General features: G+C 40.4%; 1 protein-coding gene across 13 annotated transcripts in view; it reads left to right on the forward strand.

The window, feature by feature from the left end:
- ABI1 (abl interactor 1) overlaps positions 1–27,717 on the forward strand; it is a 74,345-nt gene continuing 46,628 nt past the window's right edge. For 9 of the 13 annotated variants that reach the window (XM_030444323.1, XM_030444326.1, XM_030444327.1 and 6 more), the window contains exons 1-2: positions 47–249; positions 21,721–21,888. In XM_030444323.1, the coding sequence (XP_030300183.1) occupies positions 133–249; positions 21,721–21,888 (285 nt within the window). In that variant the 5' untranslated portion in view covers positions 47–132. Of the gene's footprint in view, positions 250–6,488; positions 6,520–21,720; positions 21,889–27,717 lie in introns of those variants that run through there. The other 4 variants (XM_008492722.2, XM_008492716.2, XM_008492718.2 and 1 more) reach the window with 4 other exon arrangements.

Genomic DNA, 27,717 nt, shown 5'->3' on the forward strand with positions numbered 1-27,717 from the left:
GAAGGATGGGTGGGGAAAGCGAGAGCTCACGAAAGCGAGGCGAGGAGGAATCCCACAATACCAGGCGGGTTGCAAGCCCGGTGGTGCCGCTGTCTCTTTAATGCAAGAGGAAGCGATGCGGAGGGGTGGAAAATGGCAGAGTTGCAGATGTTGCTAGAGGAGGAAATCCCTTCTGGCAAGCGGGCTCTGCTCGAGAGCTACCAGAACCTTACTCGAGTCGCCGACTACTGCGAAAACAACTACATCCAGGTGAGGGGCGCGGGGCAGCGCACCGGGGCCGGCGGTGAAGCGGGGAGGCTCAGCCGGGCTCGGCTCTCTGGTGCGGCCGGCGGGGCCGGAGCCGCCTGAGGGGCAGCGCGGCGCTCGGCTGCCCCCGCCGTAGCTCCCCACCCCACAGCCGTTCCCCCGGGTTTGCCTTTTCTTTCAACTTTTCCAACCGAACGCCCGGGCTTCCCTCCCCCCTGCTCCGGAGGGGAAGGGAGGGGGTTATTATGTCAGTCCGGCTGGGAGGGTGTGTCTTTTTTTTTTCTCTTTTCTTTCTTTCTTTTTTTTTTTTTTTTTTTTTTTCTTCCTCTGTTTTTATTTATTATGAGTCACATCCCGGAGACCTGCCTGGTCCGGGGTGGGGGGTGAGCGGGGTGCGAGGGCCGATGATCCTCTCGGTGTGGCCGGCTCAGACCCGGTATCTCAGGTTTCCCCCTGGCTTCCCGGCGGCGCGGCTCCCTGCGGGGGAAGCCGTCGGGCCCCGGGGCGGCGGTTGGTGACGGTTGCTGAGGCTCCGCGCCGAGCGCCTCCCGCGCCTCACGTGGAGCCGGGCGGCCCCTCCGCTAGAGCCGCGCCGGCAGCGCGGGGCCGCCATCCGCAGCGGCTCGGGGGGCGGAAGGGGCCCCGCACCCGGGTGACATCACGTAGTTCAGTCATCCCAGGGGATCCGCCGTGTGGGAGATGTGCGAGGGGTCCTCTTTATCGGCGTGCGGCTCCCGGCGAGGCCGAGGGAACGGCGTTCATTTGCGGGGAGCGCGGAGGGTCCTGCGTCGCGGCGATGAGCCGTGTGCGGGGGCAGGAAGCTGCCGGCACTGCTGTGCGAGGCAGGGGTGGTGCTTCAAAATGGCAATCTGTGCCTCTCGTTGGCTTCGCAATTCCAGCACCCTACAGTAATGATTTCAGACCGGGTCTCCGGTGCTGGAGGAGGCTCCGTTGCTTGTAGCTTGTCTGCACCAGTCGGGGTGGATTTTTTTTCCCCAGCGAATTGCCAGTGCTTCTTGGCCTTGCTTAAGTCTACTTTGTAAAGCTGCTTCAATCACAATTGAGTTTAATTATATTTGCAGCGCATAAATCTGTAAGTCTGTATATGTAGTCATAGTGGTGTGGATACAGAGCCGTTCAGAGATCCACAAATTCGAAGTATTATCTTCTTTTTAGTAAAAAAATTGAAAGGGAAAAACGAATAAACTCCACTTTATTTGCTAGACAACTTTTAAAGCGAACTTGTTGAACCTAATGCTAGACTACCTCTGATGAGTGTTTAGCATACGTTAATAAATTCGCTGGCATCCATAGTTGTTGGTAGACTTACTGTTTTTAGCAGAGAAGTAGCAAATTTGAAAACACAGCTTCAGTAATATGAAGTACTTTTTAAAATAACCTCCTTGGATGAAAACTGCTCTAGCAAGCCATATTTTTAAGATTTTTTTGGTGTGGTATCTGAGGTAGTATGAGTTAATGGCTATTTACTCTTCCGAGTTGTTGGCTCCACCCAAAAAAAGCTGCTGATAGAAATGCTTCAGAGAGGCGAGGTTCATTTGGTTTTTACTCATGGGAAATATGACAAATACATGAGCATGGTAATTGCTACACAAGTTTTGACCTGTCTCCTGCTTCTGACTTTTTCCCTATGTCAGAGAGTTACAGATTCTTCAGTTACATCATTTTCTTCAGAGTCTGAAAACTTGTCTTTTCTTAAAGCAAACAAACCAAAAAAACACAATAGTTGAGGTAGCTCCAATCTGGTCATGTGGGATAGTTTGTTTTTTTGTTTGTTTGTTTTGTTTGTTTTTTTTAATTTGGTAGCTCATTTTAACCTCAAGTATCAAGGTCATCTGGATGTGGGATTGGTACAGTTTGTTTTATCTGAGTACAGCTGTGTTTACCTGTTTTAAAAGGAAGCTGGAGTTGTAGAATTCCTAATGAGGACTTCTGCTGTAGCTTTGAAAAAATGTATACTTTGCTTATATTGTACACACATTGTACATTTACTCAGTAAAAATGTCAAATATATTGATAAAATTGCATGGGTTTTTAATATGTGATGGAGTGGGGTTTTTTTAATCAGCACTTTATCCAAAGCCATCTGCTCTCCAGTTGGACTACTGAACAGATTATAGTCCAGTGCCTATGGTGGGGCCAGTGCAGGATTAGGCAGTATGACACAGGGCACTGGGTTATGAGCTGTTGGAAGGAAGAAAGAGAGAGGAAGAGGCTTAACCATCACGTAATATGAAGTTTGTATTTCATGTAATTGAGCATTTTATAAAAAATGTGGGCCAGAACAGATAACCTTGCCATGAAGTGAGTATTAAAATAGTTCAGAAGTGGCTATGCATTGTAACTCATTCTGCAGCATGTAACTGTTTCAGTCTGGCATCTTAGAGTTTGGATGGGCTTGAATTTGGAGAGTTTTCTCTCTGTGGGAAAGGCTGTGTCCTTCTTAGTAAGAAAACTACTGTGTGCTTTCACCCACTTTGCACTGTGGCACGGAGATGGAACTTCTGAACACTGGTGCTGGCAACTTAACTGTATTTGCAATAGCACTCAGATATTTATTCAGAACTCCTGATGTTCTCAGTGTTATGTTTTATATTTTTTACTCACTTTAACAGGAAAGTAATTCCCCATCCTCAATATTGGTATATTCAAGCTATAGGTATATTATTTGATCTGGAAGCATACAAATCTTGTCTCTTACTCAGGGAATAGTTCTGATTTTAGTTGTGCTGATTTTTTCGGGTTTTTTTCAAGATAATTTGTCTTTGATATGTTTTGGTTTTCCTTTAAAAGAAAAAGGGGGGGTGGGTGGAGGAGGAAACTCACCTGAAAAGAACTTGGCTCCTTAGTCGTGAATGTAGTTCTGTTGTCAGTAGTCATCCTTGTACTGTAGCATTTAGGAAAGATGATGGCATTTGGGACTCACAAAGTGAAAAGCATTGTTCAGAGAAAGCTGGGAAGCAGTTTCATGTTAAGACAAATTGTGAATAAACCAGAATGTGAGGTAGTAATGCAATCTGCCCTGCAGACCGTGTGTGTTCTGGTTATCTAGAAGGTTTATCTGATAGGAAGAGAATCTGAGAATTTGAGAGAAGCAGAAAAATAAGTTTCTAAGGAATATTTGTAATGTCAGTAGTGCTGTACAGAGAATAGAGTTTGGTGGCAGTGTTGGGGGGATAGGAGAGAGAGGGAGACAGAAAAAAGGTCAAGGAAACCAAACGCAGAACTTCCAGAGAGATTGTCTGATCAGTTCCCAGGCTGAATCTAATAATTTTCAGTTTTAATGAACTTGCTTACAATAACTACTATCTTATGAAGTATAAGAAATTACACCAGAACCCCACATCTCCAGTGTTACTGTACCTATGGCTTTGTTTTGAACACATTGAGTTGACTGGTGTAGTGCAGAGATGCCTCTCTGGTGCTGTGAAACACTGCTTACAACTCTCCCCTACTGTTTTATGTATCTGTAGGCAGATACATAGTTTTTGTCTGTCACTCTCCTTCTAGGCCACTTGGGAAGATTTATTTTTAATTTTTTTTTTTTTAGCTCAAATATTATTTTAATACAACTATGAGAAGCTCTAAATGAATAGCTTGGAATATGTACTACTTACGTAAATTCTGATCTTGATGGTCTCTAGTGGGTTGATCTAGCAGCTTTAGGAAATAAGTTAAGTGAAAGACCTTTTAAGGAAGTAAGCTCTGTGTTGCCTAAATGTGTGGTATTTTGTTGTCATGTTACTTCCTTCTGTAGTCTTCAACTGGTATGTGGAAGCTGAACGGTGAGTTAACAAACTGTTACAGTTAAAAGAGGCAAAAGCAGAGAAAGATTTCAGTTTATTTCCTTGTACAGAAAACTTAGTCTCTTACCAGCAGATAGAAAAATAAGCTTACGGGGGTTCAGCAGAAGTGTTGCGTTCAAGAAGTTCTACAAATGGTTATTTTCCAGTATGCATTAAGAAATCCTGTCTGTTCAGTAGGAAGCACAGAACATGCAGCCTGTGCAGTAGATAGTATGTATTGGAAAGGAAATAACTTTTTTCATGGTGTTTATTTTTCCTTAAATGCTAGTAACTGATCTGACGCTTGGTTTAGTTGCCTGGTATTGGAAAGTGTCTTTGCTTAGTTCGGTACAAAGAAGTTCACACAGAATGCCTAATTCAGGAAATGACCTGCTTTAAAAGGATAAACTTTAATTGTCACTAATACACTGTGAGAACTTGCATGATTTTGTGTTCATAGCTTAATTAGTTTGTATTGCAAGTAAATACAGTGATTTTCATTGCTAAATTTGGCAGAATTTACAAAAACAAAAATTTAAGCCGGTTCACTTTCTGTAACACCAAATAGCTTGAGAGAGCTTGAGAGCATTAAGATAAAATATAGATGTACCATCCACTATCCTGTGTAGATTTAAATCATATTTTTTAAGGAAAGATGTTAGCTTACATTTAAACACTGGGGTTTTTTTAAGGTAATTTTTAAGGTAATGCATAAGGCCTTAGTACAAAAGGCACTGCCTGTTCTGTGTGCCTGGTTTAAAAAATAATAATAATAATTGGGGTATAGGTGTGGTAGATTAGACTTGTAGCATAGGTCTTCTGTGCCAGTGTGTTGTCTGTGTTCTGGAAAATACAGATGGATGTTTAGCTTGAAAGCAGCAGTAAGACAATAGTGCAAGTTCACTGAATCAGCAAGTGTGTACCCTGTGTATACAGGAGACAGATCCTGTATGTCTGTTTTTTGTGCAGAGGAGGCAGATGATACAAGACCACCTTTTCCAAATTAGAAATATTTCTTTTGATTTTAGTATATTTGGTTTAAGAAGTCAGCAAATTGTCAGCTTCTCTTCCTGATCCATTTTCCATTGGCATTTCAGCAGATGATTGTGTCTGCACTGTGCTGCACCTTAATAGATTGAAGTAAAGTGGATTTGGGATAAGCTTTTACAGGTGTGTACTGCTTCTTCCACAAAAGGAGTGCTGCCTTCTCCTTTCTGTTTGCTCATGCCCTGGAAGGCAGGAGCTTGCAGATTGTTGTCTGTGTATTTTAAGCATGATCCTTGCTCTCTGTGCTCTGCTCCTTGTGCTGAGCCCCGTGGAGTTGGAAGAAAGCAAGACATGAATGAGAGGGGAAAGTATCTAATACTTAACCTCCCTCCAGTTCTCTTGGAGCTTGTTGCATTACGTAGCTCTTACAGTAAAGAGAAAAGAGATGGGCCTTGAGGAGGGTTCATAAAGTGGATCGCATTGTAATGAAGGTAGGAGTACAGGAGCAGGCTGTGTAAACCAGGAAGCATTGTACCTCAGGACAAAGTTCTTGTTATTGTCTGTGCTACTCATCTAAATTTAACTACTAAAACCCCTGAATCTCTCTCTCTCAAAAAAAAAACAAACCAAGATGCAACTTTTCAATATCTTTGTTTAGTATTTTGAACTGTCCTCATATTACAGAAACATAAATGGAGGCACAGAATTCATAACTGACTTGTGGAAGGTCATATAGGGACATGTTGTCAGATTTGGGAACAGAACCTGATTGTTTGGACTCCTAGTACTGTGCACAAGGGTTTCCTCCCTACAGCCCTCTCCCTCCTTTCTTAAATGCCTCTGTTATACTACAACACATCAAGAAGTACATATTTGCAGAAATGCACAGACAGTGTTCACAGAGACTGCAATTAATCCCTTGGGAAAACGTGCACCTGCAATCATCAGTGAACTCTTAGCAGCAATTACTTTTAAAGAGTTTTACATATGTCTTCTCATAAGAATATAATTTTTGGCTTTGCAAACTTCTAGAGTTATATAAAGCTCACAGTACCCTCTGTCTGTGTGTTGATGGTGGCAGAGGCACAAGAAGATACCATTCCTGTTAGTGAAAGCAGTCTGTGTTTTAACAGTTGTGGTAACTGCAATCTTACTTATCTGCAGAACAACAGAGTGCCAACTGTGTTTACAAAGAGTGATATACCAAGACATCCTTGAGGGATTAAGGGGGTATCTTTCTCTGCCTGTGTTCAGACCTTGATTAGTAACTTGGAGTCAATAGGAGGATGGTTTGGTTTTTATTTGTTATTAGTTGGTAGGAGATGAGTTGTGGGCCCTCAGTTACTCAGTGTCCAGGCTTGTTCATAATTAGCTGAGCATTCTTGCTTACTTAACTATTTGTGTTACCCAGGATGGTGTTCTTCTGATGTTGCTCCTTCTACCTCTACCTTGCCTCCCCCAAATCTGAGCACTGATGACAAAGGTGGATGGGCAGGCGGGCAGACTTGGTCACTGGGATCCCCCTTTTCCTCCACCCCTAACTAAAGGGAAGTGTCTGCTGAATTTGTAGTAGTAGAAAAAGATGGTGTCTGTAGGTGCCTTTCATCCTTCATCTCCAGCCTGTCATCATGCCCTTTGGACTGTGCTGGAGGGGCTCAGTCAAGTGTTTCATCAGCTGAGGGCCAGGTTGTGAAACACAAGATACTGCACTTCTAACAGGTAGAATCCATATATTGTACAGCAAATAAAAAGCAGAAGGCTTAAACTCCTCCTCTTAGTATTAGACAGAATGCCTTTTGTTTCCTTGGGTTAATTAATAAGAGTGTAGATGCCACCTTTGAAACTGTGCAAATAGCGTTATTCATTACTTAAGCAAGTTCTTAATGCTGATAACAGGAGCCATTTACACTATCATAGAGTGTAGATTTGTTACTGTGATGGCAATAAAATAGAAGAATAGCAGGCAGGGACCCTGCAAGAGAATTTCACCTTGGAGCGAAACACAAGTGCAGCTTTTTCAGGTGCAGCTTATTAACAGAGATTGAATTTTACATGAGATAAAACTGGTAGTCAGTCTGCTGGCTAAGCTGGCAAAACAAGGTAGCTTTACTCTGAAAAAGATTGACTGCTTACAAGGTGAGTTTGTTTCAATAATGTTCTTGTCTAAGATTCCTGATCGAATACATTTAGTTAGTAAGTGTTGAGTTGTGGCTCTGAAATTCAAAACTTGTATTGGTTTGGGCCTGTTCTGATATTAAGTATCTTCATAACAGCCACAGATGATGCATACTGTGCTGTATCTCCTGCCATGGTGGAATATTCTAAAAGTAAAGGTTGTCTTTTCTTCAAAGTGGCAGAGCTTCAGTATGTTCCTTATGTTAAGATAGCAGATATATTTGTGACAGTGTCTTCCCTCCCTCTTGCTTCCTCCCTCTATCTCTCTACAAAGAGACCAAAATAATCAACTCCATGTACTCTTTCTAAAGCAGAAGTTAGAGTAAGCATGCTGCTCAGTGTGTGAGGAGGCTCTGATACTATAGTGACCAGCAGATAAAGAGCTCATGACCAAAAAGCGTCCACATCACTTTCCGAATTGTATTGTAACCTGAAGGCAAATAGGAGTCAAATGTGGTGCTGTTCCTGCTTCTGTAAAGAGAGCAGAGATCTCTCAGAATCTGGGCAAAGGAGGCTTACTGAAACAAATGCTCATTTGACATCCTTAGAGTTGGATCTAATGTTCTTACTGGGTGGTCTTAAGAGTATAAATAGTCAATTTTTGTTGTTGTTGTTGTTAGTAAACATAAGCATAATAATTCTTTGATATCCTTGGAAAAAAATTGAAGTGTAAACTCTTCTGGCTGCTTTCACACTAGCGTTTCACAAGATAATGTTTTCTGTTAGCTGTAGGCAAATGTGGTGTGTGAGTGTTTCTTTTTTTTTAATTTATCTTTTTTTTTTTTTTCTCCAGATGATTTTCCACCAGATGCATATTTTCACCTTCATCTCTGACCTCTTTGTCTGGGCTCAGCAAATCCACCAACTAGTATTTGTCTTGAGACAATTTTTTACCAGTTGAGCATCTTATTTGACTTTATTGTAGTAGAGGTGCTACAAATACTTGAACTGTGGTCCTCATGCAATAATTGTGTTTTCTGGGGCCTAAAACCAGAAAAAAGGAAAATGTCTGTGCAGAACAAATAGACAAGAGAAGAACAAGCTGTCCAGGCAGTTGCATCAGACTACTGCAGTAACATCTAGGCTGCAGAATGCCATACCATGGCTTGTCTTTTCACATTTGTATCCTTCATAATGTTAGTTATTATTATGTCACTGAATGTTACTAGTGACATTTCTCTCTTTCCAGGTGCTTCTCCTAACCTGTGATCTTAATGTGAATGTGCTGATTTCTCTCTCATTGTGGAAATCTCCTGTCTGCTTCCTGTAGGCAGTTCCCTAGACCTGTTGTCTCACTCTGCTGCTGCCAGATACCGTGGACTTTCTTTTTTGCTGCCATTGATGCAAGAGTGCTCTAATCACAGCTTCTGCCTCTGAAACACTCACAGGCTTGCTCTTCAACTCACTGACTTTTTCTCATTTCATATATCATATGAAAACCTCTTCTCCCTTGCCCATTTCTCTTAATTAATCTTTCTGTTATTTAACTGCATATTTTATTGCCTTGCAGTTTGTGCAGCTGCTTTTTATGATGCCTTTCAGACAAACTGCTTCAACTAGCATGGGTTTTAATAATTTTAAACCTGCAGCTACTGAAGGCGTTTATATACAATTCTTTTTTAGATTATCTTTAAGGCCTTGGCTCTGAAGTGGTCTGTAGCTGTAGCCACCTGGGGAAGCCATGATGAGCAGGATACACAGGAAACAGATGGCAACTGGGGAGACATGGTGTGCAATGGGACTGATACCATTCTGTCTACTAGTAAAGTTCTTAGGAAGCGTTTCAGGTATCTGTATTCTGGGCCTTTCTTTTATAAGAAATCTCTCTTGTTCAGGAAGATAATCCTTTTGTTACTCTAAGACCAAGGAGTGGAAAGGGCTTAATGGAACTTCTATTCTTGAAGGGCTTTGGATTTTTTATCAGTGAGAAATAGGTGGATGTGTCAGGGGGACTGAGGTTCTGTTGACATACGTTGGTCAGTATGTGTCCACAAAGCATAGTTGGACCTGATACTGAAGGGTTTTTATAAAATGCTATTATAGCATCCAGTGTTCCCACTGTGAGACCTTGTGGCAGGTGGCTTGGATGATGCTTCAGCCAAGGTCCAGAGAGTATTAGACTAACAAATAGAGATATGATAGATAAGGCACTTATCATTGGCAAGATCCTTGGAGACCTGGCTGGGGATTGTTTAGCTTTTGGTTTGCTGGCTGACTTGCAGGATTTCTAAATCTGGGAGGAGCTATTGTTTCTGTGATGCAGACTCCTGGCTTTAGCTACATTCTATAAAATATGTGTCTGGTTTGGAAGTGCTTGGCTCTACAAGAACTCTCTTTAAATACCGTGGGTGTGTTTCCTGCTGCAGTGTACCATATGTTCTTCCATCACTAAGATGATCAGGTTGCTGCAGTAGTCCTGAGACTTGTCTGGGAGCATTGCAAATACATGTTGTCTTAAATGGCAACAGATTTTGTCTGATTTCTAAGGTGTCTTAAGCTTTGAATGTTAGAGAAAATTGTTGTTGCCAAAGATGTAGTTGAAGCTTGGGCTCATACAGTGCTGCTTACTTTGTAAGAAGTCTTGTATCACTTGAGCGGTGGCTGTGTTATTTCTAGATGTGTATTTCACTCCTTTTTAACAGTCCATCTTTTGGACCAGTGGAGAAGCGTAACAGCCAATGGACAGCTTTCAAGCACATGCTCCCTCTTTTGAAACCTGGATCGATGAACAAGAACTCTAAAATAATCTCTAGACAGTACTCTGCACTGAATACAGTCCATTCTGAGACTAGTGGAGGTACTTGTTTTAATTATAAGGGGCGTGTTAGCTGGGGATAGGAGCCAGGCATGCAGGGATATGGTGCCTGTGGGCTGCTGCTCTGCTGAAGAGAGAAAAGTTTCTGGTTTTGGTCCTGGATATGGGGTGTGGTTTGAGCATGTTCCTTGGGCATGGAAAGGGGGCTTAAGAGTTGATAAAGAATGATCTGTGTTGCATAACTTTCTGCCTTGTTGACAGAAAAGGGGAAAGGTTTGAAGGACGATGGGAAAGCAAGCTGAGGGTCTCGAGCAACTTGATTGTGGTAGGAGTAAAAGCACAGAAGGAAGGAGGGAGAGAATGTCCTCTCTCTTCAGCCATTTTCCCTTGCTACCTGTGACATGATAGGAGAACATTAAAAGCAAATCCTGTTACTGTTTGCATCCTACCTACAGCAGACAGCTGGAGAGGTAGCTTTACTTTTTTACCAGATTACTACGAGGGGTTACTGCAGCAGTGCTGGGTGTGGGGGAGTATGAACTGGAGCAGGTACTTATTGGCTGTATAACATCTCACGAGGCCTGGGGGAATGAATGTGGGGAATACTGTGAGTCATGCTTGTCAGTCTCAAAGCAGGAGGCTTTTTAAAATTGGCATTGGAAGGGAAGAGGTGTTTAATGGAGCAGTTGTGAAGGAGTTATGGAAAGAGAACATAAATAATGAGCAAAAGATACTCATTTAGGCTTCTTGCCTCCTCAGAAAATGATTAAATGCAAACTAACCACTGTGAAGATTAAGAAAAATGCATCATCATTAAGTGTAATGGGTGTGAAAATGTGACCATTCATGAGGATAAGAAAATTCTTTTTTGTGACTAGGAAAATGGGTTTCTGCAGTTGTTGAACATAACAGGTTTTGTTTTAAGAAATTACAAGGTGGTAAGCTGAAAAGTAGTTCCTCTTGTAGGAGCTAGGAGGTTGCAAAAGTCCAATCTTTAGTTTTGCTTTGGACATACATAAAGTGTTTAGGCTGTACTTGTGTAAAGTCTTTCCTTTTCTATCCCCGTATGCATGCAGGATTTTATTTACATGTTTTTAGGGTATAATTTCTTGCAACTGACACAGCCACTTACTGCTATTACGAAGAGTTTTGAACAGAGCTTGTGAAATGTAACTGTTTTGTCTTGGGCTTGCTAACATCTACTGACACTGTAGTAGGAATATTATCTCTGGTAGCTAAGCCTTGCCAGCAGACGTAATTGGCATATAATCTGCTTGGACTACTTCTGCCTCTCTTGCAGTGTAGTGAGGCCATCCCAATCTTTGATGGCATTGGATATGCCAGGTAGTGTCCCACACTCTGCTCCCTGGTTGTGAATGTCATCCCCTGTGTTTTAACTTGGTGGGGGCAACTTCCCTTGGGAAACATGGATGTGCAGATAGGTGCAGTATGGGTATGGGGGATGTTCAGCTGTGGCTGATGTGTTCCTGTGATGAAAGGACTGTTTCTCTGGACATGGCTCCTCTGTGGCTCTCATAAAGCCACTCATCTGTCAAGCTGGTACAGACAAGATAGTAACAAGAAGTAGGTGTTCTGGTGGCCTTACTACAAGTGCTGAAATAGTTCAAGGGTAGTGTTACTATTGGAGGGGGGATATGATGTGATGTGGATGTCACTCTTCTCACACATCTCATCTTATGGAAGTGCTGCTGTCATCTGTGTGACTCTTTGTGCCTCTTGCATCTGCCTAAAGCTGCCTTCCTCTACTTGGTTCGTGAAGGGGAAGCAGTCTTTAAAGTCAAAAAGGAGCAGCATCAAAACACCAAGGGAACTTTCAACATGGATTAGAAATCTTTGCTCTAATTGTGTCTGGCAGAGGCACTGCAGCTGTGTTTCTAGGAAGAGTTACTCACTTGAACTACCGCTGTGCTAACACTACAGGAACTGACTCTCCAAGGCCTTTGCCTGCAAAAAAACTCAACAAATGAAAACAAAACGAACCCCTATACTTCTGAATTTGACACTTTGTTTTCTAATGAAGAACTTGCTGTCTGTCTTCTGTTGGTTTCTGAAAGTTAAGTTTTATCTGTTGCTGGATGTGGAGGTTACCATATTTCTTCACTTTTTTTTTTTTTTTTTACCTGCCGTCCTCCTGTTTGTGGAACTTACCGTTCCTCTCTCCCCTCCTCTCCATTCTCATGAGCCATCTGTTTTGTTCTGTTGTGTGTGTTTGTTTTTTTGAGGAGCTAAATTCCTACTTTCTACAATCGACATAACCTAGAATTCAAGTGATCTTATGTGTATAGGGTTTTGAAATGCTGTTGCTAACCATAGGCTCAAATTTTAATGTAACAAAGTAATTCTTCAAAAAGAAACTTCATGTAGGGTGCTTACAAACACTATCAGATAAAAATTGTACAGTGAGGTATATGAGTATGTGAAAGTCTAAGCAATATTAACAGCTGCCTATGTGAGCAGATAGAAACAGAAACTAGGTCGATTTTCTCCACTGACATGGAAGTTACTGTAAAAACAATCTGTCTTTACATGGCAGTCCATTATTTTATTACCATGAGATTGCTGTGTAGCCTCTGTGCTATGTGAGAGTCTGCCTTGTTGTGAAAGGAAGCTACTACAAAACTGTGGATTCTGATGTAAGCATGTTGTGCTAGGATGTGCAAGCCTTTGGATAGCTTCCTGCTGGAGTGAGTATATTGATTGTCATGACACTAAATAGTCTGCAGTGTAGTGCTACAAAAGATGAGAAGAGAATTTGCCCCCTTCTCTGTGTGTGATGCTGTGATGTTTGGGATCTGCCTGAACTGTAAAATCGGGGCAGCATCTGCATTTTGAAAGTGACTTTCTTAAACATGAGAACCCTTCTTGGAATTTGCTGGATGTTAAAAGGTCTGTGTAACTCCTGGCTCTACATTCTGGTGCCTTGAGGTGCTCCTTGGAGCTGGACAGGGCTGCCAATAATTTTCCAGCTGCCAATGATTTTCAGTGCTTTCCTTCCCCATTTCCCTCTTTGCTTGTTCTGATATCTCCATCTGGAAAAACCTTTTTGTGGTGTAGCTTACAACCTGCTTGCATTTGGACTGCCCCTTTTGCAGATGCTGCCATTCAATATGTTGCTGTCTTGCAAACAGTGGTTGAGGCTATCCTTTTGTATGGGTTTGGAATCTCTGATAGCAGGACATGCTGAGGTGACACTATAGTTTGATTCTTTTATGCTCAATCTTGTTGTTTTAAACTTGCTTTGTCCAATCCCTGTCTGGTATGATTGCAGGCCTGCCTAGAGGCAGTGAGGATCTGGAAATAAGCTTGTCTCTAAAAGATCATTGAATTTTAGCATGTTGCTTGTCTTCAGCTAAGGATTTATTGTAGTATTCTGGTCTTATTCCTTCAGTTTGGTTCATCAAAATTAAAAAAAAAACCACAACAACAACAAAAACCCCCTTTTGGCTGTGTAAGCACCTGCCAGTCCTTGAGAGTAAACTGAAGTAAATAAAATATATAGAAGGAAACATTGTTACGAATAGTATGAAAATTAACTTTTTCACACTGTGAACTGAAGAGTTTTGCCCCAAAAAGGGGAATCTTGAGCTGCCTTGATTCAGAGGCTTGCATGGGATGAAAATCTGAATTTCACTTTTTCATTGCAGTTAGGTTCTGTGTTGCTACCACTTTATTATGAAGAGGATATTAAGGTAACTGGTAAATGCTAAAGTATCTTCTTCCTATTTCCACAAAAAAGGTGAAAAATCTGATTACCAGTGAGCATGTACTAGCTAGATGAGCTAATTTTTTTGGTTTGGTGTTGGCACTAAAGGAAGTAGATATAAAGCCATCTTAATTTCAAGCTCCATTACAAACAGAAAGCAAAAGATCAATATTTTAGAGACAATATGTAAAGAAACAAATGGAACATAAGTTCTCTAATTCCCTATTATATGCTGTCGAGCATGCAGAAATAATCAAACTCTCCAAAGCCTTGGATAGCTTTCTTAGTGTCAAAGAAGAAAGACTGCTATAGAAGTGCCAAGGGTTTCTTTTCCTGGCTGGCAGTCTGAGGGTGGCATAAATCCATATTTGTAGCTCTGGATGATGTTTATGATGTCAGAGCCTGCTTTGTGTCAGCTCTGAAGAAAGTTTTCTGTTGGATGTCATAAAGTAAATCATAGGCACTGCAAGGAAGTTGAAAGCAATTTTGAAGCAATTGTAGGTGCTAATGGAAGCTTTTGTTTCTGTCCTGGAGCTTGTGTTGTCAAAATCATGTAAAACAGAAAGTAAAACTCAGACCAAATTTCTTAAGCTTTCTGCATATGTAGTGTTGAAGTCTTACTAAATCAGTGTGTAAGGGTTGTGTGAAAATGACACATGGGCATGTCTGTTTCTGTCATTTTAGTTCTGCTGCTTGCTATTTTGGTAGTACACAGTCTATCAGTCTAACAACTGACATTAGCAATGTATTGTGTCAACATATATGTTTATTATGACATCTCTAATGGATTTGGTAGGAGAATTGAAAATTGTGCTTTTGACAACATAAATATGTATATATATATTTTATTTTTTTTTTAAGGGGAGTGGTTTAGTCCAGAGTCAACATAAGCACTGTTTGCTGCATTGGGCAGAAAATGCTGCTAACAGAGCAGCTGGCATGTATCTTCCCAGGCTCCATCTGTCAGAGTCGGCATTGCTTTGTAAATCACACTCCTATTGGATAGATTCATGTCTTGCAAATAACATTTGCAGCCTAGATTAAAATGGAATTCCTAAGTTGATTTTTTTTTTCCCCCAAGTAACTTACAGTTAAAAAAAAATAAAGTTTTTGTAGGTTCTTTCCGCCCTCCTTTACAGACCTATTAAAGTCTGCATCAGGGTGTTATGAATGCTGCATTATGTGGACTTAATGTAAGTAAATAACATATATGAGGATAAGGTAGTTATTGAAAACTTAATCTCAAAACCGTGATTCTCTGCCACATACGTGCAGGTCAGGTTAGGCTGGAATCTGATGATAACCTGGATCAATGCATCTGGGAAATTGAAACATGATTTTATTTTTGGGGGGAAGGTACATTAAAGTACATATTTATCTTGCATCTGTTGTTGTCAGTACTGGTACACTTTTACCACTGTGAGGGGTGTGGGTGTGTATGTATCTGTGTGTGTACATATACAAGATATTCATGTCCCTTAAACTCCACATTGGAATGAACTTCTCCCCTTAATGAAGAAACTTTTCACCTTCTACCTTTGAAAAAGAGAAAATAACTAGGAAAATTGACTTTTATTTGTACAGTTAAATCAACAGAATGAAAAGCGACTTCCAAGTAAAAGAAATCAGTAAGAGCACGGGCAGATTGGCCAAATTGGTCTCAGCCCATAGAAATGCTAATTTGCTATCCAGGCTATTCAGGACTGGTCAGGGGAATATTATTGATGGAAGTGAAGGATTTGTTTCTATCTGATCATCTAGCATGTACAGGATTTGGGGGAAGGGCCTGTTTGTGAATTATAGACAGTGCTTGTTAAATATCAAACTACAATAAATTGGTATGTGTCTTCAACCCTTGAGGTGGAGTATGTGACTAGTAAATATTTTTTTACAAGGTAGTGTTTCTAGAAAGAAACAGACTGAAATCTTGCTTGTGGGCTCTAGTGTAGGTTGCTACTGTAGTGGTGATCCCCTTACCCTCTGGTGCCTTGGATGCCTGCTGGCTTTATTGTGCAAGGTCTTTACCTGGGGGGAAGATATTTCAAGTTCTGCCTGTTCCTCTGTGTTTGTTATAGCTGAATTCCTCCTGCATCTTATCTTGGAGAAATTCAACAGACACAGCATTAGTTCATACCAGTGGACCTTTTTGTTGTGGATGCTTGAAGGAAGTTCACATGGGTTGTAGATACCACCCTGGCTGTGTTTACTGAAGATTTCTGCCTCAGTAGATGAGAAGAATTGCTGTTTACTGTATGAACTTGAAAGAATTTGTCATCCTGGTTTTAATTTTGGGGTTACTGTAGTGAGAGGGATCTTGGGCTCTAGAACTGTTTTGAATGGTTAGGTGTTCTTCTGTGCCTCCCCTGTCTTTAAATTCCTTCATACTTCTGAAACAATCAGTTATTTGAGTGGTTGAGAACTTTGATACTTTTATTTGACACCACTTCTCACTACTTGTTAGGAGAGGTGTGTTGGGTAGTCTGTTCTGTTTCTTGTTTTCATTGTCAGGGAAGGATTGACTGGCAGTCTCCCTGGAGAGAAGGTCTTGGACAGTAGGTGGACATATTCAGTGACTGCAATATGCTGTTACTAACAGCTTGAATGGTACATGGTAATGAAAAGCTTGAGCTTTCAGCACCCCATTCCCCTGTCCTCCCTGAATTCCTCCCAAATTCAGGAATGGCAGAAAAGTAGCAATAAATGAGAAGTTGTGACAGATCACTTCAGTAAAGCACTTGAACCTATTTCTACTGCATGCATTATAGTACTGATTATCTGGATACAGGATTTCAGTTAAGATTTCCCTGCATTCTAGAACGTGAGCTTTTGGCTTTAGTTCCCCTGTTCATAAGTGCTGGGTTTGCCCTGTTGTTTATCAGGCTGTGCTTGTACCAAGTCCCTTCCTGTTCCTTCTCACCACATAAATGCTTTCTTTTAAAATTTCCTACTCTTCTTTTTGACTGATTATTGTAACAAAAATGGCAAAGCAGGTGGTTCCAGTAACAAGAATACTGATGGTGTTTGATCTCGAACTGATTACATTGAAGACAGACAGTAGATGAAGTGTATTGGTGACCCTCTGAAGTCTTTGGTGCTACGGGAGGATGTCTCTTGGTTAGTATGTTGGACAAAGGCTGAGCTTAAACTTCTGAACTGGCTCTCCTAATGGCTTACTTTGCTTTCCAATGCAGAAATTGAGATGCTGATCAGTGAGGAACAGTCTGTAACTTGTAGGCAGGTAAATACTAGGCTTGGTGTTGGATATAGAGAAAGACTCCATGTATCATCCCCTTGAAGTAAATGCTAGAATAATACTTTGCAGAGAGATTTTTTTCAGTGAGATTGCTATATGGCATAAGCACAATAATTCTGTTCCAGAAGGCAGTTGACACATCTGATTCATACTCTGTCCTTATCTGGATGGCATACATAGTGTACGCCAACATGTATTTGTAAATTTTGAAGCCTTAGTTTCCTCTGTCATGCTGGAATAATATATAGCCCTTAAGGCTATACCTGTGGTGAGAGAAACCCTGAATGCTCCCTGCTGAGCACCTGCTAGTAATAACCACAGTCTGTTTAGATCTCCTTGGATGGCTTCCAGGTAGGTAGTTGGCTCCTTAAAGTTCTTCAGAATAGAAAAGGTTGTGGCACTTGTTCCTGTGACTTGCTGGTTTGACTTTCTTCTTCATTTATATCTGATATTGATATAATAACTATCAGTAACTGCCAAAATATGTCACATTGCAGCATGGACAACCTGTACTCATGGGCTACCTAGTTATTTTGGTAGATAGCTCCTCAGTTATTTACAGTGATCTTTGGATTTACTGTCCTTGATAGTCGATGTAAATTGACTTTTGGCTCAGTATGTAAACCTGTTCTAGTTTGTGTCTGTGTTACATTTTTAAATCTTTGAAACATTTTGCAGCTTGGATATGGAGTACATACATCATTAATAGTTTAGAAATACCAAACCCTTTTGCTACTATTGACAGTCAGAAGTAGCAAACTCTTTGACACCAGCTTTGTGAGTTATTAAAAACTTACCACATCAGTGAAGCAGCAACTTCAAACTCAAAATGTATCCAGAAGTTCCACATAGTGTTACAAGCTCCTGCTCACCTTTCTGTAAAAGTATTTCCAATTGATTGAGAAGTAAGGTGATGTAGATTGTAGCTAACTTAAGCTAAAAGTTTTGTCTGGGTGTATTTTCAGTTTTTATTGTTTTTTGTTTAACTAAAAATTCTAGTTCTGAGTTTGGGTCCAGATATCTGAGCTAAAATGGCAAGAGCTTAGTGAAGGAAGCAGAACTTGAAACCTCTTCTGTCTTATCAGAAAGTATGCATCCTGTAAATGTCAAAAATCTATGACATCATTAACAAAAGAGCACATAAATGGCCATATTGATGACTTTGAATGACATAGATTTATTTTATGAGTGCTGGTATATGATAGAGATTGCTAAAATCATGTGGTAACTGACTGTAGTAATCGTAATTTTCTCTTCACTCTGCAATCAATTAACGAAAGGTGGAAGTCTTTTTTAAAAAGACAACCAAAATGTAAAACTAAACAATTATCCTGTTTCTACTTGTAAAGCAAACACAAATGCTCTGCATTGTTGAATTCATTAAATGTACATGAGCAGTAACAGCAAAGGCATGTAAAAATTGAGTGTAAAGCTTTTCCTCTAGCTTGACTGCTGAATGTGGTCAAGGCCTTCCAACAGAAAAGCCCTCAGTTGTTTGTCCTGGATGGGTTCTCCTGTGTTTGAGTTTGCATGTATTCCAACAGCTGAAGTTGAAAAATGTAGAACAACACATGCCAGGTACTGAGGAAGCAAATTAATTTGTTTCTGCTAGGGCAGCCAGTCTTGGTGTGATCAGATTAGCTGCTTCGGACCTTTGTCAAGTGGAGCCAGTTCTTCTAGTGTGGTGTGTTATCTTACAGAGAGTTTCAAGCACAGTTAATGGGACTGGAGTAGAAAGAGGGAAAAGTGAGGTGAGAAAATAGGAAGTGAGGGTATGGGCTGGTGTGCTTGCAGCAGAAAATTTGGCTTCCAAAGACTCTTCACAGTGTGAATTGATTTTTGGAGGAAAACTTTACATGTAGTTGCATGCTGTGTGAATTAGAAGATGGTAGGAATTAGTTGAGAGAGAGAAAGCTGGGTCTTCAGATGGTTTGAACACTCACAGATGCAGTTGTGGGGATGTTCCTGCATGGGCAGCAGTTTGTAGAGGAAAGAAAAAGTTGAAAGGCTATGCAGCTTGTAAAGATCAGCTGCCAAGTGATCATCAGGTTCCTCATAATTTGACCTTGACATGTTAGTGAACTGAGGAACCAGTAAATAAGCTCTGATTCTCTTTTTACTGTGGCAATTGGTTGGGTGCAGAATCAGTTTTGACTTGATTATAATAGTTTTTAAGAAAGCTTTTTAATACAAGCTTGGATTTGGGAAAAATATGTGGTATGCAGTTTGGAATGCCATGGTAGTTTAGCTATTTCTTAGTATATCCACTTCAATTATAGTCTAAGTTTCTAAGTTGGTTTGTTGTTTTTGTTTTATTTTTCCCCAGTATTAAATCTAGTTATGTGAAAGCAATTTCAAACTGTATTTTTGCCATAGTAACGTGACTGTTAAAGGTGAACTGAGGATACAAGTGAACTGAGCTTGGTTGAAGAGGTAAACTTGAAAAGCTGTGATGTTCCGGTTTTGAAGAATGAGACCATCAAATAATTCCAAACTCTTAGGAAGCAAGCCCATGACAGCCTTTGTACTGTGTGGTCCTTTAAATCTGAATAGTTAAGGGGTACTGAAGTATCATACTAAAGTATCTGAAGGCATGTAAACATGTATCATCTTCTATACTGCTTTTAGTTTTGGCTTAAAGTGAAGAGATGAAAATAACAGTTGAATGTTTGAAATCTCTGCTTTCTCCTGGTGCTGCCACAAAGCTCTTGGATTCTTCCTTTCCGTGCCCCATTTTGCTTCCTATGAAGCTTCTACTTTATATCCAATGGAAACCAGCGGTCCTAATTAAAAAAATGCAAAAGACTCTATAGAATGGCTAGGGTTGGAAGGGACTCTAAATATCATCTAGTTCCAACCCCCCTGCCATGGGCAGGGACACCTTCCACTAGATCAGGTTGCTCAAGGCCCTATCCAACCTGGCCTTGAATGTCAATGTCAAGTTGTTTCTAATCTAAACTCTTAAGCTGTAAATTGTAAAGTGAAATTGCCTGAATCATTGTCAAAGCTTGAAAAGCTTCTAACATAATAATTCTAGAACTTGACAACTAGAAATGTCACTATTCATTTCAGGTGAAAGGTAGCTTTGTTTACATCTGGAAATACTAAAAAATTGGATTTTGTGTAATGTGACAATTGCTGTTTTGCATCTTGACAACAGATTGCATTAAACTGTTTTTGCTGCTTTGCGCTGTAGAAGGCATCTGTATAAATCTGTATGAAGGATGACATTAACCAAGTGTTCCAATAGGTGTTAAAACACTGCTAGGTATGTTAAACATTAATATGCACAAATTCTCTGGATTGGAGGAATTCACCCTGTTTAAAAAGCTTTTAATTAAAGCTATCATAGCATAGCTTGTATTGCAGTATTTAGATCATTATGCAACTTTACAATCTATAAGAATGGCTTGCCTTCTGTTTTTTTTCTTAAAGCAAGAAAGATGAGGATTCCTTACTAGCTGTTATATCTTTTCACACTTTAATTTAGGGACAGATTTAACATTTGTGGATGTTAAGCTAAAATATTGAGGTGAAGAATTAAGAAGTAGGATTTAAGAATGAATGAGTGCATGGAAACCAGAAAATGCTCAGTTGAATGCAACTGAAATTTTTGTTTCCTGACTTTGTCCTTAATATTATAACTGTTGCATACAATGTGTGTTGAGTGTTATTCAAATAAATTAACAATAAAAATAGACATAAGTCTAGCTGGAAGGGACTGTTAGTATGAACCTTTCCTTTTGGTTACTGAGATAACTGACTATTTCATGAATAAAATGCAGAAGAAGCTATGCTAGCTCTGAGTCATCGTGATACTGGAAAAGCTTTCTTATGTGGAGCACCTTTCCTACAAAGGGAAGTGAAGAGAATTCTGCATTGCTGTATTTTGCTAGTTGGGTGACTGGTGAAGTATGTGATCTCCACTTCCATGCTGTCATACAGGGAGGACTTTCACAATGGCTTTTGTATTTTTTGGGTAGATGTGGTGTTAGTACCTCCTATGCTGACATTGAGAAGGTACTTGCTTGTGATTCAAGTCATGGAAGTATTGGCTGATGCTGAACAGTAACCTGCCCAAGTGATGCCTCAGTGACAGATTTGAGGACTTTACCTTAGCAATGTGTGATTTCAATGGAAAGTAATCTTTCCCATGCATTCTTTTTGTGAGGAAGCTGCCCTATTTTCTGATACTTCAAAATATGTGTGTTTTCCCGGTCACTTGCTCAGCTGTCAAGGAAACTTTATTAAGCTTTTGTACAAGGAGGGATAATTTCACAAATACTCCTTCATTCAGGACCACACTGTGCATGTCATCTTGGTGCTCTGCCTGTCCTTTTCCTGGGCTGTAGGAGTAGTAGGCAGCACCCAGCCATGGGAAAAGACTTTTGTCTTTAGCTGGCTTGGCCTCATAGGAGGTAACAAAAACTGCATTTCAGTGTTCTTGGGGAATTGGAGGCTTTTCAAGAAATGAAGGATTGGGCAGGCTTTAGCAACTCTATTCCTAACAAATTATGATAGTGTTGGTTTTTCTACTGAATAAATTGTTTCTCGGCATGTACTATTGTTATTTTTTATTTTTCAAATTATTTCTCTGGTCCTTATTGAGATTTTTTTTTTAAATATAGATGCAGATAGTGTACGTTGACTGCAGTCAGATCTTCTTGATTGCAGATCCTTCTAAATATAGGTTGTATTTTTTTGTTCCTGACTTTTCCCTCCCACCCCCCACCCTTTTCCTTGTCTTATGCAAACATCTTATTCTTTTGCTTTACAGGCTCCAGATAAAAGGAAAGCATTAGAAGAGACCAAAGCCTACACAACTCAGTCTCTAGCCAGTGTTGCTTATCAGATCAATGCACTGGCCAACAATGTATTACAACTGCTGGACATCCAAGCATCCCAGCTACGGAGGATGGAGTCCTCTATCAACCATATCTCCCAGGTAATCTTGTTTTTAATAAGGGGCTGGCAGCAATGGAGAAGGCATTATCTCTTATTGAGCTAGATAGTTTATGTTGACTTGCTTAAATTGTCTGAGTAACATGACAGAAAGTGGTAAGGCTTTTTTAATATTTATGAAGGCCACTTTGTGATGGAGATCATGACTGAGATAAAAGGGTTCCTTTATCAAGAAGCGCTGTGATACATTTGCTCTAAAGCAAGAGTTAATAATTAAGATTCCATGACTGGATGCTGCAGTTGAGGAAAGAGTAGAGACAGGTATTCTGTTTCTGAAGAAAATCCAAATAAAAGCACCATATGAGTAAGGATATTTTGTTTAATGTTGCAACGTAGGCAATAATCTCATTTGTTTTCATACCCTTGCAGGATGCAATTTCATGAGCTGTGTGGAGAGCGGTTCACATGCTGCCTCCACCTGCTCAAGCCAAACTCCATCCAAGCCAAGGCAGTTGGATGGGTGAGCCAACCTGACTGGTACTGTGACTGCAGTATTGCCAGAGTCAGTGCAGGGAGGACATGGAAATAGATGGTGGAAAAGAACAGGCCTGTCCCTGCCAGTGGGGGGTGGATCATTACCCTGTCTGGCTGCTGCTGAGGGGGGGACAGTTGCTGCTGATGCCTGCCTTGTACCTAATCTGACACTGATCTGATTGTGTGGTAATTCTGCCAAAAAGTGCCTGCTGTGTTTAACCTGGCAATGGTTTATGGCATAAGTAGGTGTGTAGCATTCTGGTGCCAAGGAAGGGAGCAACGGGATCCATGCAGCTGTTTCACTCTTACATTGCTATTCTGAAGTGGGCTTGAGTGACTTGCTCCTACTGAAATTCAGTCTGATATTCTAAGCCTATCTGAGATACTTAATAAACAAATCTCAGAGGATTCAACCTGAAATGTTCCTCAATGCAGCCAGTGAATTCAAAACTTTTGTTGGCCAACCAGTACACTGTTAGTGGTACACCTTACACCAAATACTTCAAAGACAGCACTTCTTATGGCCTTTGCTGTCTGTCTCTCCACAGTCCCTGCTAACCTTTGTTTACTGTTCTTTTAGAGTAACTGTGGTTTCTAAAAATCTTTGTTAGATGGCAGCATGGTGGTTCACTGAAAGCATGTCAGCAAGGAGAAGATTCCAGTGCATGTGGCAGGACCCTCCTAGTAACAAACTTGTCCAGAAAGCTTTTAAAGTTAGTATGTGCTAAGAAGTGCAGTTTTAAAAGCTGTATCAAGTACTGAAAAAGTACATGCCAGTGAAACAGTAAAGTATGCAGAAGTACAATTGCTGGAGATAAGTTACCTGTTATGTCAAGTATTTTGAGATTTCTTGATGCTGAAATTATGACTACCTCTGACAAAATGACTGGATAAAGAACTGAACTTACAGGCCTCCCCAAGCATTGGGTTCCCTTTTATACCAAGCACATATTTTCTTACATGTGTAAGAAAAGGGCTGCACTGTGTGTGAAGTGATTATTGTTAAATTCTCATTGGTCCACTGGTATGACTAACCATGGAAGAAGCCAAAATGTTTGATACTAGCACAAAAGGTGTTAACCCTCTGTACTGTTTGCTGCTTGAATTGAAGGCACTATGCTGAAAGCTATTGAGTCACCTGATACATGAACTGATTGCTAAAGACTATGAACAATCAGTGCTTTGTAGAGCTTTTGAGGAGTGTTTAGCAAGGTCACTTGATTGTAGTTTCTGTCCTTGTTGGTGTTTCCTGAAACTAATCCTTGCTTATAAATCAACCGTTTTTGACTAACAAATTTTGTAGAACTAAAATAGATATGATGCACACATACCAGCTCAGCTACTTGCTTTGAAAAGTTTCTGCTTAAATGTTTTAACTGCGTATATTAGATCTGCTGTGCAGTTTCTCTGATAAACTGTTTCTAAAGTTCAGAGGTCTCCAGAGTGTCCTTTCCCATGTTTGTATCAGTTGTGAATATTTTCATGTCACTAAAGCCTGATGAACCTATTCTCAAAATGGAATTCTTCTCCGTGAAAGGAGTATTGCCTAGAAACACAGACCTGAGGCATTGCCAGTCAATTGCTCACTTCCGAGTTTTGCAACATAGAGCAGATACCTGTGAGATAAGGTAGAATTTGATAGTGCTTCTGGTTATAATCCCTTTCTTCTTTCTGTGGAAGAAAACCCCATGGTTCTTCTGAACTGCAGGTAGTTTCTGTTCCCCTACTGTGTTTCAGTTCCTTTTGCATTTTTTCCAGCTTGACTCTAGACAAAATGGCTGAGTAGCTAATCTATAGCCACTCTATTTTTCCTAGCTATGTACCTTCTTTATTGGAAAAAAGCACTCATTAAAAGTTAGGTGATGAACTGCTGTGTTCTGTTCTGGTTGCTGGAGCTTTATTTTACAGATGGAAAGTTAAGTTGTTTCAATAGGGAAAAAATAATTCAGCTTTGGTTTCTGGTTGCGAGCAAAGAGAGAGGGTCTTCATGTGAGTAATCACATTGTGGTGAGGGAGCAGTGCTCTGAGCACACAGAGGCAGTGAACAGCTACAGAAATAGCTTTATGTGGCCTGAGCAGAACCCTGCCCAGCTGCATCTGTATTTTCTGTACTTGCAGTTGTCTTTCAGCTGTAACATCTGGGTCTGGAGTCACCTGCCATGCTATTATTTACTGCACGCAGTATGCAGAGCTGTGCATATACAGCTCAGGTCTTTGGCTTAAACCCTTGATATTAACTTTGAGCTTGACTAAGCTGACTTGACCTTTCCAAGCTGCTCTGATATGGCAGAGCAGAGATTTGATCACTGTTCTGGAGAAAACTGCAAATACTTTGAGTGTAAGAGATCCTACTCATCCTTTGAGGCAAGAACCTGGGGAAAAAGATAAGTCTACTTTGGACCAATGTAAGCATCAAGGCTTCACTAAATGCTTTAGGGCGTATATACTTCTAGACTCTCTAGTGCAAGCTTTCTGTTGCAGTCACAGTTAAATTGCATATTTCTGTCAGTTCCTATTTGGTGCTTTAGTTTATTTTTATTTGCCTTGAGAAAAGCCATACTGAGAAGGGAATTTTCAGGTGGGGTTTGAGCTAGTTTTGATCTAAGATGTGAAAGCAGAGCCAGATTGAGTGCTCTGGTGTTTGTTGTGTGCCATCTCCACTTTCTCTATGGGACACAGATGTAAAAACGCCATGGAGGAAGGACTTGGGCCCCAGGGGTTTCCTAGCAACCACTGCTGACTTGTCCATCCACAAATGCCTGCTTGAAGCAGAGCAGCAGTTCTGCTATTGTATAGATTGCCTTCAGTTGCAGTGACCAAAAGGAAAAGTTCCTTGAACAGCAATATCCATGTATTTTGCTCTCTTTGTAGCATATGAAGTAGAAAGTGTCTGTATTAGGTAGTATTTTCTTTTGTAGCAGTTTTAGGCAAAATGAGTGAATACATGGACTAGACAAGAAAAGGCGAAAGGAAATGCATCAACTTGCAGTGGGAGACACCAGAAAGGAATTTGGATATCAAGGTCAGGAAGGAATGAAGACCTTAGCATGCAGCATATGAAGTTTCTTAAGGTGTGCTGCATCTAAATAAGCACTTTTTTTTTTTTTTTTCTTCCCTCTCTGTGATTCCTCAGATTTGGAATCACACTGTATATTTGCATTTTAAATGCAGTATAAGCTTCATTGTTTAATTCCACTATGTATTAAATGAAATTAAAGTTTGCTGTTTAAACTCATGATGTTAATTTCTGCCATTCTTGCATATGTCCTTGAGTCAGTGAATTAATTAATTTAAAAAAAAATGCTTTTCTATCCCTCTGTGTTGAAAATTTTTTCAGCTTCAATTCCACAGACTTCAAGAGAACAAAGATGGGACAGCCAGATTCATCAGTAGAGAGGTTGACAGGGACATTGTTGTTTACTGTGTCAAAACTGAAAAACTAACAGATCAGCACTCACGTTTATATCAGAGCAGCTGCAGTACTGGGCGTAGCAACTATTCCTTTTTTTTTTTTTTTTTTCCTGGACATGAACAGTTTTTAAATAGCACAGTATTTAAATTCATGTCTCTTGAAGCATGAAGGAAGCAACAGACTCCTTTTTAAGAAATGCTGATCTGCACCCCTTAAAGATTCAGTGTTAAAATTTTCTTCTTTTTCTGAAGCTCTCTTCAGAAATAGGGACTATTACAAAACAATATGTTTGGAAGGCATAGCTCTGAAAAAAAAAAAGCTTTTGTCACTATTAAAATTTAGAGGCTGTTAGAGCTAAATAAAAACAAATTAGATCCCTGAATTAGTTTAGAAGAATCTTGCCTGCCCCCGTCCACGTCTAATTCATTGCATGTGTAATTCAAATACTTCATGCAAGCACAATACCAAATGCCTTCAGTTTCTGTGGTTGTGTAACTTAAGTAAGGGGCAATAATGAAATACACAGATGTTATCTTTTCTTGTAGAACTTCTGAAACTTACAGCTGTTGCCTGTGTTGAATTGCACATACACACTACTCTCAGCCTGAAATTCTAAGGCTTTTTGCATTAGGAGAGCAACCAGTCAGGACTGACATGGATTAGGTTTCAGAGAAACTCTGCTGAAAATGTTTTGGGGTTTGAAGGGGTGAACTCATAAGTAGCCCAGAACCCAATAACTGATGCTTGATGCCAGGAAAAAAAAGCACAAGAGCTTTTATGCACTTAGCAGGTCTGTGATGTTTGAAGAGGCATAAGGTAGTGCACGTACAGTGGGGACTCTGTGTCCCCCACATACTATTGAAGTGTGTCTGTCTGTCTGTCCTTTGGGTTAATGTGATATTGCACTCATGGGTTGTAGTATATGATGAAAACACAGTTCAAATTTGTGTTTGAAAGCCAAGAAATAAAAAGAGGATAGAAAATGTGGCAAATCTGATAAATGCGGGTGGTCATGCCTAGGAACAATTATGTAAAGTACTTTAATATGGTTGTGCATAGGGGCAAAACACCTCACCAAATTCTCTTAGTGGTGATCGTGCTTCCAAAGGACATCTGTCCAGGTACTTTTACAATGAAGTTTCCTCTTTAAAAAAAAAAAGGGATTCCTATAACTCTGATCTTATTCTCTGGCATAAAGAACATAGAGGTTGGACAGGATTCCTAATTGGAAAGAAAATTAGCCAGAATTAGCAACATGTTGATGTTTGCTAACAAGCAGGGTCAATGCTGAAGCCCACACTGGTCAAAATATTCTTTGGAGACCATTCAGAACATAAGGCGTATTCTCAGCAAATCTATGGGTAACTGTAAATGGATTTGTATCTGATTTTGGTTCATATGTTAAATTATTATTTGTACACTGAATGGCAGAGTTTCAGTGCAGAGGAACCCTGAGAACTTTGAGGATTGAGCCAGTGAAAGCCTTGTGTAATGGGGCGAGGTGCAAGAACTTACACCTGATGTGGAATAACCCCGTGCATTTGTATGTGCTGGGAGGTGACTATGTGAATAGCTGTCCTGCTGAAAAGGAGCTCGTATGCTGGTAGGTGTGCTGCTCGTGAGCCAACAACACAAAGCCATCAGAATAAATGAACACCATGGAAGGGTTGCATTGAGAAGAGTGTGGCTGGTGGATAAAGGGCAGTGATTATCATCTGCTCTGAAGAGATGCAGCTTCATGTGCAGTACTGTGTCCATTTTTTTGGTCCCCCCTGCCTTTTTCAAGAGCAATTTAGGGAAACTTGAGATAGCCCAGCAGAGAGGGACAATGAGATGAAGTATGCAGCCTACAAGGAGAGGTCAGAGAATTTGTACTTGTTTAGTCTGACAAAGAGGAAGCAAAGCAGTGACATCATGGTAGCCTAC

This window comes from Calypte anna, chromosome 2, assembly GCF_003957555.1.
Source record: "Calypte anna isolate BGI_N300 chromosome 2, bCalAnn1_v1.p, whole genome shotgun sequence".
NCBI lineage: Eukaryota > Metazoa > Chordata > Aves > Apodiformes > Trochilidae > Calypte > Calypte anna.